General features: G+C 35.1%; 1 protein-coding gene across 12 annotated transcripts in view; it reads left to right on the top strand.

The window, feature by feature from the left end:
* Positions 1-13,051, top strand: part of Scn3a (sodium channel, voltage gated, type III alpha subunit) — an 83,779-nt gene extending 70,728 nt beyond the window's left edge. For 9 of the 12 annotated variants that reach the window (XM_013027797.1, XM_013027729.1, XM_013027721.1 and 6 more), the window contains 7 exons: positions 1,876-1,998; positions 4,972-5,244; positions 6,284-6,337; positions 7,136-7,273; positions 7,839-7,943; positions 9,362-9,632; positions 10,895-13,051. In XM_013027797.1, coding sequence (XP_012883251.1) covers positions 1,876-1,998; positions 4,972-5,244; positions 6,284-6,337; positions 7,136-7,273; positions 7,839-7,943; positions 9,362-9,632; positions 10,895-12,090 — 2,160 coding nt within the window. In that variant the 3' untranslated portion in view covers positions 12,091-13,051. Of the gene's footprint in view, positions 1-1,875; positions 1,999-4,971; positions 5,245-6,283; positions 6,344-7,135; positions 7,274-7,838; positions 7,944-9,361; positions 9,633-10,894 lie in introns of all 12 variants that reach the window. The other 3 variants (XM_013027752.1, XM_013027747.1, XM_013027812.1) reach the window with 2 other exon arrangements.
* Positions 13,052-15,149: the final 2,098 nt, after the last annotated feature.

Raw genomic sequence — 15,149 nt, 5'->3', positions numbered from 1 at the left:
CTTTTTTTTCTTTTTGCTTATGTGGTGCTGAGGAATCAAACCCAGGGCCTCAGGCATGCAAGGCAAGCACTCTACCACTGAGCCACCTTCCCAGCCCCGAGACCATGTATTCTTGAACAGATTGATTTCATCTTAATTCACAGGATAATTGGAATTTTTTACTTAGATTCATTTCAAACATTTTTTTCCAGCATAACATTAACTCCCAGTGACCTGAAATCACTCCATGAATACAAAAAAATAGCTTTTCTCTGGTGCTTTAAGGAAAGCATTAATTATGTGTCATCTTCATAAAAATATGAAAATGCTCATTAAAATTGCTTTTGTGTTCTGTGGTTCAGATGAAGAGCATATTTTTAAATGGATACAAAAGATTAAGATATGCTTTTGAAGTCAGATCACTTGGGTTTAAACTTCTAGTTCCACTTCTTATTACCTATACTTTTCTCTTTTCTTCTGGAGGTGGGGAATGTAGAGGGTAGGAAATTCTCATGTTCTTCACCAAGGAAAATGTTATAGCACCTTCTTCTTGTGATTTATGCATATAGGTTTGAAAAGATATATAAAGAAATATCAAGACGTCACATCTCCCTAAAAGGCATACCACCTTTAATTTTATTTTAGTAATTATATTTAAGTAAAAGTTAACATAGGTATAACTATCAGAAAAACAGATGATCACTGAGTAAGACGTGTTATATTTTTGTGAAATGTTGGTGGCTCATATCTGTGATTTTAGCTGCCCAAAAGGCTGAGACCTGAAGACTCAATGTTTAAAGCCAAATGAGCACAAAAATTGGTGAAGCTCCATTTCCAGTTAATCGGCATAAAGCAAGGCTGGAGACTTGGCTCAAATGGTAGAATACCAACCATGAGCAAGGAAGCTGAACAAGAGCATGAGGCACAGAGCTTAATCCATATTCTCAATATAGGTTAATAGTGATACTGAATTTTATGTATTTATATGAGAGATACTTATCGTAAGTCTAATATAGTCGAGTCAAATTTTTCTAGGAAGATTTTTTCTTTATTTATTCATACAACACATAATCACTAAAATGTACCCAACCAGACAGTATAGGACATGTTAATGAAAAGAAGTTCTTACTAGTTAATGAAGAGCTTAAATGAGCTGGAAAGAAGAGAAGAAACTTTATCATCTTATATAACTAACATTGCATCACAGATGACTATAGAATGTATAAACAAGATGCCATGTAAATTCAGATGACAAATATGATTACTAATTAACAATTCTAAGTTCAACTACAAAAGAAATTTGGCTTTTGAATTACATTCCAAACTCTGTGATTTTATATATATATATATATATATATATATATACACACTGAGGTTGAAAGGAATCTATGACATGAAGTATCTATCTGGAAAGGCTCACAAATGAATATAGAAATAGGAATGTATTGAGGTGTCCCTTAAAACGAAAGGCAATAGTACAAGTGCCAATGGCTCACACCTATAATCTCATGCTCTGATGATCACATGAAATCCTGTGATGTGAGGATCACAGTTCAAAGCCTGCCCATTCTGGAAAATTTGTGAGACTTTTATCTCCACTTAACCACCAGAAAGCCAGAAGTGGGGCTGTGTCTCAAGTGGTAGAATGCTAACATTGAGCAAAAAATCTCGGGAACAATGCCTAGGTCCTGAGTTCAAGCACCAAGACCAACACACACACACACACACACACACACACCAACAAATTAGATGGAGTACTCGAATAAGATGATCCCCCATTAGAGAAGAAGTCTGAAAATCTAAGTCTTTGGTTGGTACCAAAGAATAGACTGTACATCCTATGACTCTAGTCAATGGTTTATGTCCTAGTGAACTGATTTTTTTTTTCTTCTACAGGTTTCTCTGGTGAGCTTGGTAGCCACTGCTCTGGGCTATTCAGAACTTGGTGCCATTAAATCCCTACGGACACTAAGAGCTTTACGACCACTGAGAGCCTTATCCCGGTTTGAAGGCATGAGGGTATGATGACTAGATGAAGTCTAAGCTTCATATCAAATTTATATGGATGTTTTAGATACAGGGGAAGACACACTCTTCTGATAGTTATTTTATAGTTACACATGTAGGCAGAGCACTATTGCCTTTAGTAAGCTCTGCTTACTAAAACTAAATACATTTAAACAGACCCTCAGAACTTAGGGCACAATTAAGGCAAGAATCTAAGTTCTGGGCCCACAGTTCAAGGAAATTTCTGACACACCAAGAGACAACATACTAGTTATGTCTCTCTTTCTTTTCCTTCTCCTTCTCATCTTACTTGCTTTTCTGGTTGTATTAGTGTTGGAACTCAGAGCTTCATGCTTGCTAGGCAGATGCTTTAGCCTTTGAACAATGTCCCAGGTTTTTGGCTTTGAGTCTTCTTTGCAGATAGGATCTCATGCTTTTTCTAGGACTGGCCTCAGGCCAAAATCCTCCCACAATCACCATGTGCATATTGGAATTTAAGGTACTCACACCTGGTTGTTTCTTTTTTATTACTTAGCCACTTTGAAATAACTATTTACTATTGACATTGGTTACACGAGGACTTTTAATCTTACTTTTGATTCCTCAAAAAGTACTATAGCTAGTTGCAATGGCTCACACATGCCATCCTAGCTCCTAATGAAAGAATTCAAGTTGGACAAAAGCCATTTTGTATAGGAAAGTTAAAAAAAAAAGGACTGAGATTCAGGCACTGGCCTAGGCAAAAAAGTGATACCCTATGTTAAATAAATCATGTAAAAGAAAGCAGAAGGAGTGGTTCAGCAGTAGAGCACCTGCTTAGCAGCCACAAAGACCTGAGTTCAAATTCTAGTACTGCAAAAATAAATACTAGCAGTAAAATAAAAGCAAAAGGTTATTGTATGTGCATTACTTCTTGAATTAATATTAGTATTGAAATTTGTTTTGTATAAAGAAACACATTAAGTCATAGCACCCACCAAACTTGCACATTCTAAGCAGCTGAAGTAGTTGTTAGGATAATTATTTCAGGCAAGCATAAGCTTCCATTTACAGATCTAAAATTTGAGGACACAATTTGAATAAGGTTCATTTTCTCTCCAGTCTTCTTCCTTAGTAATTACATCATGCATCTAAACATTACATGCAACTTGCCACACCCCTCTCAGAACTATTTTGCACAAAGCCAGCTTTGTTTAATCTGCCTTGCAAATGCACACGGATATTGAATTTCTTCAAGGCCAGAAGGTTTTTACATTAGGAGGTGGTTTGTTTGGGGCAATAAAAACCCTTTAGCCTTGACTGCAAAATTTGTTCATCAAGGAGAAAAAAAAGAAAGAAAGAAACACTCTTCAGCCTCTCTGGGAACACTGAAAGCAAAAATAAAAAATACTTGGTTCTTGCACTATGATTTTATTTCATGGATACTGTTAACAAATACACAACAATTACTATATAATTTCAAGTTATTTTCAAAACAATCGTCTATCATTACTGATACTACTTGAGCCCTCAAGAGGATTCATGTTAATAGTTCATTTGTGAGCCAAGGCAGCAATTGTAAATTATGGAAAACTTATAAATTTGCCCTAATCACAAAAGTATCTGTAATTCACTCATATAGAAGATCAACATTTCAACTAAATGTACAATTTATTTGAAGACTTTATAAAGGCAATTTTATACAAATCTTGATTTTAAAATTTACATGTCAAATATAGTATATATGACTTAATTTCCAAAGGGAGTAAAATTCAATTAGCACAGAAATTTTAAAGTAATTTTTAGGATTAGATTTTGATGTTAACCTAAAATCTGTAGTGTTAAATTCTAAAATAATTTTTTTTGTCAGTCATGGGGCTTGAACTCAGCCTGGGCGCTGTCCCTCAGCTCTTCAGCTCAAATAGCGCCACTTCTGGTTTTCTAGTGGTTTATAGAGATCAGTCTCACCGACTTTCTGGCTGGCTTTGAACCGCCATCCTCAGATCTCAACTGCTTGAGTAGCTAGGATTACAGGCGTGAGCCACCTGCTCCCGGCTTCTTTAATAAATTTTAAATAAAGCAATTGTGCCCTTTAGTAACAAATGCTTAATAAAAATAACCCAATACGAGGCAGATTAAATTAGGTAAGAAAAGTTGCTGTTGGGTTCTTTAGAGATTTTATATTTTACTTAATCCGAATTTGAAGAAATTACAGGTGATTTTATTCCTTCTCTACAAAGTAGGAAAAACAGGTTTAATTGAATGGCATTTTCCCTCAAAGGGAAATTGTGAAATAATAATAATAAGGACATATTTACTATTTTCATGTCTAAAGACTAAACTTATCTCCTTAGCATCCTGAGTGGCTAAGTTTACTCACATGAGCCACCGGTGACTAGCTTGTTTACAAATTTTAAAATAAAACAATTGTATCATTTAGTAATAAATGCTTAATAAAAAATTCCTAATTTACTGTAGTTCTTTAAAATTAAAGGAAATAAAGGCTTTTTGTTTCTAATTCTATTCTTCATAGTAATAAAAAGTTATCTTAATCTGAGAAGACTGAACTAAGACATTTGTAACACTTTACTTATTTGTAAACGTTTCATTTGTTTTTCAAATCATCATTCATTCATTATTGCTCTGGAAGACTAAACTATATTGCTGAACAATGATTATTCCCTCATTGTTGTTTAATGCAGTTTTCTTTTTTCTTTTCTCCCCAGCATGTACATGTTTTCTGATTCCATCTTGCCCTATCAGGTTTCATTTGCTTTCTTTCTATACTTTATCATATTCAGCTTTCCTTAAATCCTTAGCACTTCAGTGGTATTGCCATTTGTTGCTCCTTACCAACTATGTACTAGAAAATATGTGAAGAAACATATTAAAAGTAGAAGTCTCCCCTCATTATTGCAAATACCCCTTAGTAGTAAACATACTAATGATCAGAATGTTTTCATTTTAAGAGTCTTTACCTTCTCTTCTGTTCCTGTCCTGCTCCAGGTGGTTGTGAACGCACTTGTGGGAGCAATCCCCTCCATCATGAATGTGCTCCTGGTTTGTCTCATCTTCTGGCTTATTTTTAGCATCATGGGTGTGAATCTGTTTGCGGGCAAATTCTACCACTGTGTTAACATGACAACAGGTGACACATTTGATGTTGGCATAGTCAACAATTTCAGCGACTGCCAGGCTCTTGGCAAGCAAGCCCGTTGGAAAAACGTAAAAGTAAATTTTGATAATGTTGGTGCTGGCTATCTCGCTTTGCTTCAGGTGGTAAGTGGCTTCTCTATGAGCTTCCTAAACACTTTACTAAAGAGGGTTTCTCTGGTATTCATTCTTGGAGTATCCATTTTCTTAGTATTCATTTATTCATTCGACATTAAGGAAGTAGTTGATGGTAACAACTATATTGCTAGTTTAACTTGACTTAAAAAAGATACTAGAAGAGTCGGTGGCTCACGCCTGTAATCCTAGCTAATTAGGAGGCTGAGATCTGAGGATCACGGTTCAATGCCAGCCCGGGCAGGAAAGTCAGTGAGACTCTTTAATAAACCACTGGAAAACCAGAAGTGGCACTATGACTCAAGCGGTAGAGGGCTAGCCTTGAGCACAGGGACAGCGCCTAAGTCCAGAGTTCAAGTCCCACAACTGACAAAAAAAAGATATTAGGGTTGTTTAATACTTTTCTTACAGTTAAATATGCATTTATGTAATTATATATTGTTTCTGCCTATTTTTCTTGTCAATATTAAGTACCATACTATTTTAATTTTTTGTGGCAGTTGTTTCCAAACAAGCAATTCTATGTATTCAAATAGCAATGTATGCATGGTAGTGATAAGCTAAATGTTATAAATTATTAATCAAGCAATATATTATAGTAATAGTTTAACTGTAATTCTACAATGCTTAGAAATACATAAAGTAGAACGCAAAATACACAAGATTTCAAAATATGTAAAGCTTTACTCAATTAGTTCATAACTAGTGAAAGTGTATTGTGTTTAAACATAACAAAAGGATTGAATCACAAAGTTTATCTTAAAGAGACACAAGACTGAGACATGGTTAACAATGATCAAACCTCTCATTAAGCTTTTCTATAAACATATCTTGTGTCTCAGAAAAAACAAGTTTCAGACTCTAAGTAACATTTTTTTTCAATTTCGTTTCTTCATTCAATTCTTTTAAATCTATTCATAGAGATTTCACAATGTTATTTAAATAATAATTCTTTCAGAACTTTTTCTGGTAAAATGTCATTGTCTTGGATCAAGTATCTATGGAAAATTCAAATATATATTGTTTACAGGCCACATTCAAAGGCTGGATGGATATTATGTATGCAGCTGTTGATTCACGAGAGGTAAGTGTCACTCAAACATTATTTATAGCTACTAGATTTTCCATGACCACCATTAGTGATAATTTAACTGAGTCAGAATCTATTGCATAAAATCAGAATATTACTGTATTCACATTTAGTAGTGGTTACTTAATTTATATAGATCTAATATGCAATATACACTGCATATCAACTGTAAAAAGCTGTCTAAGTTGAGACACCAAATGACTTCTATAAAACATGAAATATGCAGTGTTGAAGTGACTCAGTGAGAAGGGCATTGTTTCTTGCACCACTGAGAGTATGGCCAACTAGCCTTTGAAGCAAGTCTTAAGGCTATTATGACACAGAAGAGCCTGTAAGTTTCAAGGAAACTCACTTTTGAAAACAAATTAACGTAGTTCCTAAGAAAATATCTATACTTTATTTTACCTTCAGAAGATGATGTTCTTTCTAAAACTACCCTGAAAATATTGCATGAAGTTATGATAATAAGACTAATCATAGGAGCTGGCCTTATTTATATCTTTGTTGTTTATGCTAAAGAATATTTTGCAGGTAAGATAAAATGGGAATATAAGTCCAAGAATAACTGTTAGTCAAGTATGCTTGTAATTCAGTACTTAAGATGCCTGGAGGTAATCAGAGGAAGACGAGAGAGAGAGAGAGAGAGAGAGAGAGAGCACAATGTACATATTCTCATGTTAGTTTTAAAAATACTTTTTATGTAAGAATATAAGACAAGGTAAAATAGTTTGATATGAAGGAATAGCATCATTATGTCATTTTAAAATACCTAACATTTTCAACTTTATTTAGGTTAAGCTTCAGCCTGTATATGAAGAAAATCTGTATATGTATTTATATTTTGTCATCTTTATCATCTTTGGATCTTTCTTCACCCTGAATCTATTCATTGGTGTCATCATAGATAACTTCAACCAGCAGAAAAAGAAGATAAGTATTTCTCAGTTTCCATCTTTCCTTATTCTGATTTTTTTTACTGTTATGCAACCAAGTCAGGTGTATATTATTTTCAGTTTACTATATGGTCAGTTAACCTACCAGTCCCTTTGGAAGTTTCTATGCAGATCTGTCAACTGCAGAGCTGGTCTAGTTTCTATCTTACACAAAAATGTGATTATAGCTACAGGGATTGTTGCCACCCATTTATCCAACTTTATTTTCTTCTGTCATTGTCTGTCTACTGTCATGATACCAAGATGGACTAGGAAAACATTTTACCTCGTGAAAATAAAACTGAAGCTCTAACTTTTCTTCTTTCTAAACTTAATCAAAGTAGGAGCCTGTACTAGTCAGAAGTTTATGTGTTTATAGGCAGTGCATAATATTAAACTATGTAAAATTTTACCTATATAGGCTAAGCAGAAAAAAAGTCTATATTTAGCAGGATCAATTTAAAAACTGAGAAAAGATGAAAGGATGACTCAGAAATAGTTTGGTCAAAGTGTTATTGTGACATATGTTGGGATTGTAACCAGTTTTTATACTATGTCTTTACTTTGGAGGTCAAGATATCTTCATGACAGAGGAACAGAAAAAATATTATAATGCCATGAAGAAACTTGGATCCAAGAAACCTCAGAAACCCATACCCCGTCCTGCAGTAAGAATAACTCATATTCTTTAAAATTTCAATGCTGCCATGGGTCCTTTGTAATCAAATTGGGCAATGCCTTGTATATTAAGCAATATCACCAACATACAGTCCTAATTATAAAATCTGTAACCAATATAACAGTTTCCAAGCTCATAAAAGAAGAAAATGATTTTTGTAATTTGTAAGTTGAAAGCACAAACTCCAGCTTCCCAAACCACGCTTGCCCCTGCTATTGACAAACATACTCTGGGTTCTGTTCCTCTGATCTCATTATTTAGCATTTTCTCATCCTTTATGTAGATGGTTATTTCTAGACTGCTCACCTATCCTGCTGGCTTCCCTTGTTTCTTTCATTAAGACTAGAAAATATTTCCAACCATTTTATAAAAGAAGACTGCCATCAAAATTATTTATTGTTTCATCAAATACAGAAAAAGTAAAAAGAGACTTGCTCAGAATGCATAGTCTAAAGAACTTCATAACAATTGAATGACATAACAATGATAAATTATGTCCACAGAGCTGTACTCCAACTCATCTCTACCCTGAGACAGGTTAAAAAGAAATGAGACTGGAGTCCACTGGATATAATTATTGCAGCTCAGATCACAAAGACTGATTAACAGAACTGGTACTTCACAAGGTCTTAAGAATCCTATAAATGGTTTCATTCCATGATGTACTTACTGCTAGTCATTTAAGTTTGGGAAGATGATCAGTTCATGACAGTTGGTTTGTTGTAACCCATGGAATGTATTTTATTCTAAATTATCTTTAAATACCTTAATGAATACAATTATACTAATAGTCATATCAATATAGGAATATTTGAAAACAGATGATTGCTGAGATGCTTGCTAATTATACCAAAAAGGAAAAAGTCACATATTTTTGTTAATTATAGATATAGGAAAAATCCAGAGAATGACTGATGAGTTAAAAGACAAATACCTAGTCACACAGAGCTAGAGACTTGAGGAAGTATCAGATAATCCCAAATTATTAATATAATCATGGATTCTAGCTATATTCACCTACTTTGTAAACTTTCATTATTGGTTGTCATTGTCTTCTTAAGAATTATCATGGCTATGCAAATCAAGCAAAGCCTCTGCCTACTATAAGCCAGTCACTGCCAATTTATGTCTTATACAGTTATGTCTTCCCAAGACTAAATATCCAAAACATGCTTTTTTGTTGTTGTTGTTGTTTTAACATGAGGCTTTGCTGCAATTTTAAAACATGGAGCAAAAAGGAGCACCAGATTGTTTAAGATAAGATGAGGAGGGTGTGCATATCTTGACAGTATATGGAACTTTATCTGAACGTTTACTGGATCATTGTTTATGGTCTGTTACATATTTATGATCCATTTATATATGTATATAGATTTTCTCTCTATTCTTTCTCTCTCTCTCTTTTAGAACAAATTTCAAGGAATGGTCTTTGATTTTGTAACGAGGCAAGTCTTTGATATCAGCATCATGATCCTCATCTGCCTCAACATGGTCACCATGATGGTGGAGACTGATGACCAGAGCAAATACATGACCCTAGTTTTGTCCCGGATCAACCTTGTCTTCATTGTCCTGTTCACTGGAGAGTTTGTGCTGAAGCTCATCTCTCTCAGATACTACTACTTCACTATAGGCTGGAACATCTTTGACTTTGTGGTTGTGATTCTCTCCATTGTAGGTAAGAACAGGCCAAACACAGAAAGTGTGTTGGGTGCCAGTGGCTCACACCTCTCATCCTAGCTCCTCAGGGGGCTAAGATCTGAGGATTGCCATTTAAGGCCAGGCAGGGAAGGAAAGTCCGAAAACAGTTACTCAGAAAAAAGCCAGAGTGGAGCTGTAGCTCAAGTATTAGAATGTGATAGCCTTGAGAAAAAGAAGCTCAGAGACAACAACCTTTCCACCTTCAAGCCCCAGGACCTGCATCCTCCCCACCAAAAAATTTAGAGAAGTGCATTCACAGGAAAGGGTTTCCCAACTCCATCCATCTACCCATGTACTTAACATCAAAAGTAGGCTTGTATACAAATCTGAAGCTTACTGCCAATATATTTGAACACAAATTTTAAAACATTGCCTAGTGGACAAAGCTAAACAGAAACTAGGTTATCAATGCTAGATTTGGGGAGACTGGAAGACTAAATCAGCAAACAAAAATGATCAGATCCTTTCCTACTCCTTACCAAAGTCATAGAATGGGAAATTAGGCATAAGTCTTTGAAAAATAGATTTGGGAATTGCAGTTCAAAGCCAGCCAGGGCAGAGAATGAGGGCAGGGCAGAAATGGAACTGTGGTACAAGTGGAAGAGTGCTAGCCTTGAGCACAAAAATTCAGGGACAGTGCTCACACCCAGAGTTCAAGTCACAAGACTGGCAAAAATAATGATGTAATATATCTGTATCTAAACAGTATTTCAAGAAGCACTGAAAATAAAGTAATTCTTCTCCATGCAGTTAACACAATCTTTCCACTAGTAAGAATAATGACATCTGAGATTGGTCCTCAAAGACGGGTTGAGATTTAACAAGAGAACAAAAGCACACTGGCAATTATAGAAATCCAAATTTAGAACATCATGTTAAAGATAGTCTTTTTTTCCCTAAGTGAAAACGTCATTATTCAAATAGAAAACAATGTATTCATAATTTCAAATTTTATCTTTATTTGTCTTTGCCACATTTCATGGGTTGGGTTAGCTATTCTTACTACAGAATTTTAAATTGCCATACTAGTATTAACATTATTTTGGATATTTAAGAAATCCATATTAAATATAACATTATAGAATAACTAAATAAACCTCAATAATCTTTAATTGCTGACATAGAGAATGTTCAGTGAAGAACTATCTACATCATGGGTTTGTTTTTGCAGAGCATGCAAGAATCATTCATATAAACACAAGATATACACTATTTGAGTTCTATATTTTTTCCCCACAGGAATGTTTCTGGCAGATCTAATAGAAAAATACTTCGTGTCCCCCACCCTGTTCCGAGTGATCCGCCTTGCCCGGATTGGCCGAATCCTTCGTCTCATCAAAGGGGCCAAGGGGATCCGCACGCTGCTCTTCGCTCTGATGATGTCCCTTCCTGCCTTGTTCAACATCGGCCTCCTGCTCTTCCTTGTCATGTTCATCTACGCCATCTTCGGGATGTCCAACTTTGCCTACGTGAAAAGGGAAGTTGGAATTGATGACATGTTCAACTTTGAGACGTTTGGCAACAGCATGATTTGCCTGTTCCAAATTACCACGTCTGCGGGCTGGGATGGGTTGCTAGCCCCGATTCTTAACAGTGGACCCCCAGACTGTGACCCTGATGCAATTCACCCAGGAAGCTCAGTGAAGGGAGACTGCGGGAACCCATCCGTTGGGATTTTCTTTTTTGTCAGCTACATCATCATCTCCTTCCTGGTGGTGGTGAACATGTACATCGCTGTCATCCTGGAGAACTTCAGTGTGGCCACGGAAGAAAGTACTGAGCCCCTGAGCGAGGATGACTTTGAGATGTTCTATGAAGTTTGGGAGAAGTTCGATCCGGATGCGACCCAGTTCATAGAATTCGCCAAGCTCTCTGATTTTGCAGCTGCCCTGGATCCTCCCCTTCTCATAGCAAAACCCAACAAAGTCCAGCTCATTGCCATGGACCTGCCCATGGTAAGTGGAGACCGGATCCACTGCCTCGACATCTTGTTTGCTTTTACAAAGCGTGTTTTGGGGGAGAGTGGAGAGATGGACGCCCTTCGAATACAGATGGAGGATCGATTCATGGCCTCGAACCCCTCCAAGGTCTCTTACGAGCCCATCACAACCACTCTGAAACGCAAGCAAGAGGAGGTGTCTGCTGCTATTATCCAGCGTAATTACAGATGTTATCTTCTAAAGCAAAGATTAAAAAATATATCAGGTAACTATAACAAAGAGACAATCAAAGGGAGGATTGACTTACCTATCAAAGGAGACATGATTATTGACAAACTAAATGGGAATTCCACTCCAGAGAAAACAGATGGAAGCTCCTCCACCACCTCTCCTCCTTCCTACGATAGCGTCACAAAGCCAGACAAGGAAAAATTTGAGAAAGACAAAACAGAAAAAGAAAGCAAAGGGAAAGAGGCCAGAGAAAATCAAAAGTAAAAACAACAAAAAAAGAAACAAAGAATTTTATCTATATAATCAATTGTTTACAGCCTATGAAGGTAAAGTATATGTGTCAACTGGACTCCCAGAGGAGATCCATGCCAAACTGACTGTTGCAACACACACTCATGGTCAGTGCCTACACAAGACAGTAACCTCTCTGTTGGTCCCACGCTGTTAGACAGGGCATCAACATTGACAAGAGGTTGCTGTTTTCATTACCAGCTGACACTGCTGAGGGGAAGTCAGTGGCTACCTGGTCTATAGGGATTGTTGTGTGATCATTGTAACTACACCAAACACCATTATTAGTACAGCTCTCTCATCCACATGATTTTAACTCCACCTCTGCCATATTTTAAAGAATTTGTCCTAGTGGTCGCTGATTCATAGTTTATTCATAATACAATGTCACTATTTTTGTAAAATGAGGTTTATGTTACGGGGAAATTATATAAGAACCCATGCATCTATTCCAAAGGCTCTCCAATAATTAGAAAATAATTATTTTGCCTATTGGATAAAATTCTTGCTCCAAACCAGAAAAAATTCTAATGTTAAGCAGTTGCAGGTACTTCCATTTTCTACACGGCTTTAATTTTTTAAGTGTTCTATTCATTATGTTAGTTTCTATCTGAGCAGTTACATGCCTATAAAGTCTCTTCTAATATTTAAAGGATTATTTTTATGCAAAGTATTCTGTTTCAGCAAGTGCAAATTTTATTCTAAGTTCCAGAGCTCTATATATTTAATTTTGGTTAAATGTTCCCCCTCCCCAAAATATAATGTAATAAATTTGTTCTAAAAATGTATATCTAAAGTATCACTTTAGAATAGTCCTTCCACTTTCTGCTGCAGTATTGCTTTGCCATATTCTGCTCTCAGCAAGGCTGACAATATGTAAATAGTTATTTTATCCTGTGGTGCATGTTTGGGCAAATATATATGCATATATATAGCCTGATAAACAACTTCTATTAAATCAAATATGTACCACAGTGTATGTGTCTTTTGCGAGCTTCCAACAGGGATATAACCTGTACCATCATCACACAGAAATAGTTTGAAGGCTATCACTAACGCATGTTAATATTGTCTATCCTCCTCTTCTATTTGACTCAACCCATTTTTCACAAGTCTTGGTTAGAGTTACATGATGGTGGTAGAATGAATTAACCTGCTCTCTGTGTTTATGTGAAGAAGACCATTTCAAAGTTATTTACAAACATCTTTACTTTTGCATTTTTAATTCTTTAGAATTATGTCTCTTTTTGAAAGAAATAGACTGCATATGGCCTATACTCAAAACCTATACATCATATTTTGCAAAAAAGTTCAAAACTTGTTAAATAATGTAAAATATGATCAATTTTATTTGTCAACATTTGTACATAAGAAAATTATTTTCAGGTTGATGACATGAAAATTTAATTTTACTTTATGCTTTTGCTTTCTATTTTTAATCACAATTCAAGTCTTTTGAATCTGTAGACTTTTCAGCAGATAATTTCCTAAGATAAAAGCTAGACTATGGGTTTTATGGATTTCTTTGTTATAATATATTTTCTACCATTCTAAGTGATACATTGGTCAAAACCTTAAACCTAGACAGTTTTCTACCAACTATGGTTGCCTCCCAATAACCCTTCATTCATGGAAGTTTGTTCGTTTTTTTAACTCAACTTTTGTAGTATTTGCATATGCAGACTAGGCTTATTTTTTTAATTCCTGCTGCACTAAAGCTATTACAGATATAATATGGGCTCTGTCCTTTTTAGCCATGAACAAAAATGGCAATGTTGTGCAATTATTTAATGATATAATTTTTTGTTTCTTGCACAAACCAAAAGTATAATGTTAATTCCTTTTACAAAACTATTTACTGTAGTGTATTGATGAGCTGCATGCAGGGAATTGCTATTACTAAAAGAATGGTGATCTACTTCATTATTGAGCCAAAAGAATAAATATTTCATTTTTTATTGTATCTCCTTTGTTGGCCTCTGATTCTTTTTTATTCTTGGCATTTAAAAATATACATAATTAACAAAACCTATATTTCACCTGATAAGTGTAAACATAAATGTTTACCTAAAATTTACAAATAAATAAAGGCTAATTAAAAGCAGTTTTGTGAACTATGTGAATACAGAGCATTAAGCCCATACATCCCAACTTTTGGGTTGAAAATACAGAACTGCCAATAGAATAATAGCCACCATGAATGGCTGTCAATTTCAGTTAATTCCTTTGGTGATTAGCATTTTACTCTCAGTTTCTTTTGATGAAACTGATGTCATCTCTTAACTTTTTGGTGACTAACATATATCTAGTTTAGTACTCCAGTGCACCCTATGAACTATTTATACATAAAGTATCAATGATACAGAGATTGAATAATTAGGTTAAGTTTTTAATGATCCCTTGGATTTTTCTCAGGTCAAAAGCAAACTTTTATCCTAGCGGAAAACTCAAACTTTAGTTCATATTTTAAAACAATTTGAATCTCATGTGAATTTGATCATTGCCACAAAATAAATACAAGGTGGCTAATGGAATTCATTTGGTTTCTTTCCTTTCCAGTCAATTTATAGATCTTGCTGACATCATAGAGGAGCCAAGTATTTCTTTTCAAAATCCTTACTTTTTTATACATCCTGATATAGAATCATTCTCTAAACATTCTTTAAGCAATCTGTTAATTAGTCTGAATAATATTAGGCTATCTTCAAAATATTCACAAGAGCCATTAGTTGAAATGATAATATTTTAAAAATACTTCAATAAAGATTATTATTGTTCAGAATATAGAATCAACAATATGAATTGATTGATTTTTTTAGATTACTGCTTCCAAGGCTAAGGATGTGGCTTAGTTATAGAATGGTTAGCTATCATATTCAAGGCCCAAAGTTTGATCACCAAAAGAAAAAAGATAGAAAGGAAAGAAAGAAAGAGAGAGAGAGAGAGTGGAAGGTAGGAATGAAGGAAGGAAGGAAGGAAGGAAGGAAGGAAGGAAGGAAGGAAGGAAGGAAAGAACTTATACTTTCATAAGA

Source organism: Dipodomys ordii, unplaced genomic scaffold, assembly GCF_000151885.1.
Source record: "Dipodomys ordii isolate 6190 unplaced genomic scaffold, Dord_2.0 Scaffold5, whole genome shotgun sequence".
NCBI lineage: Eukaryota > Metazoa > Chordata > Mammalia > Rodentia > Heteromyidae > Dipodomys > Dipodomys ordii.
The sequence above is the reverse complement of the archived record's forward strand: the minus strand, read 5'-3'. Positions and strand labels throughout refer to the sequence as shown.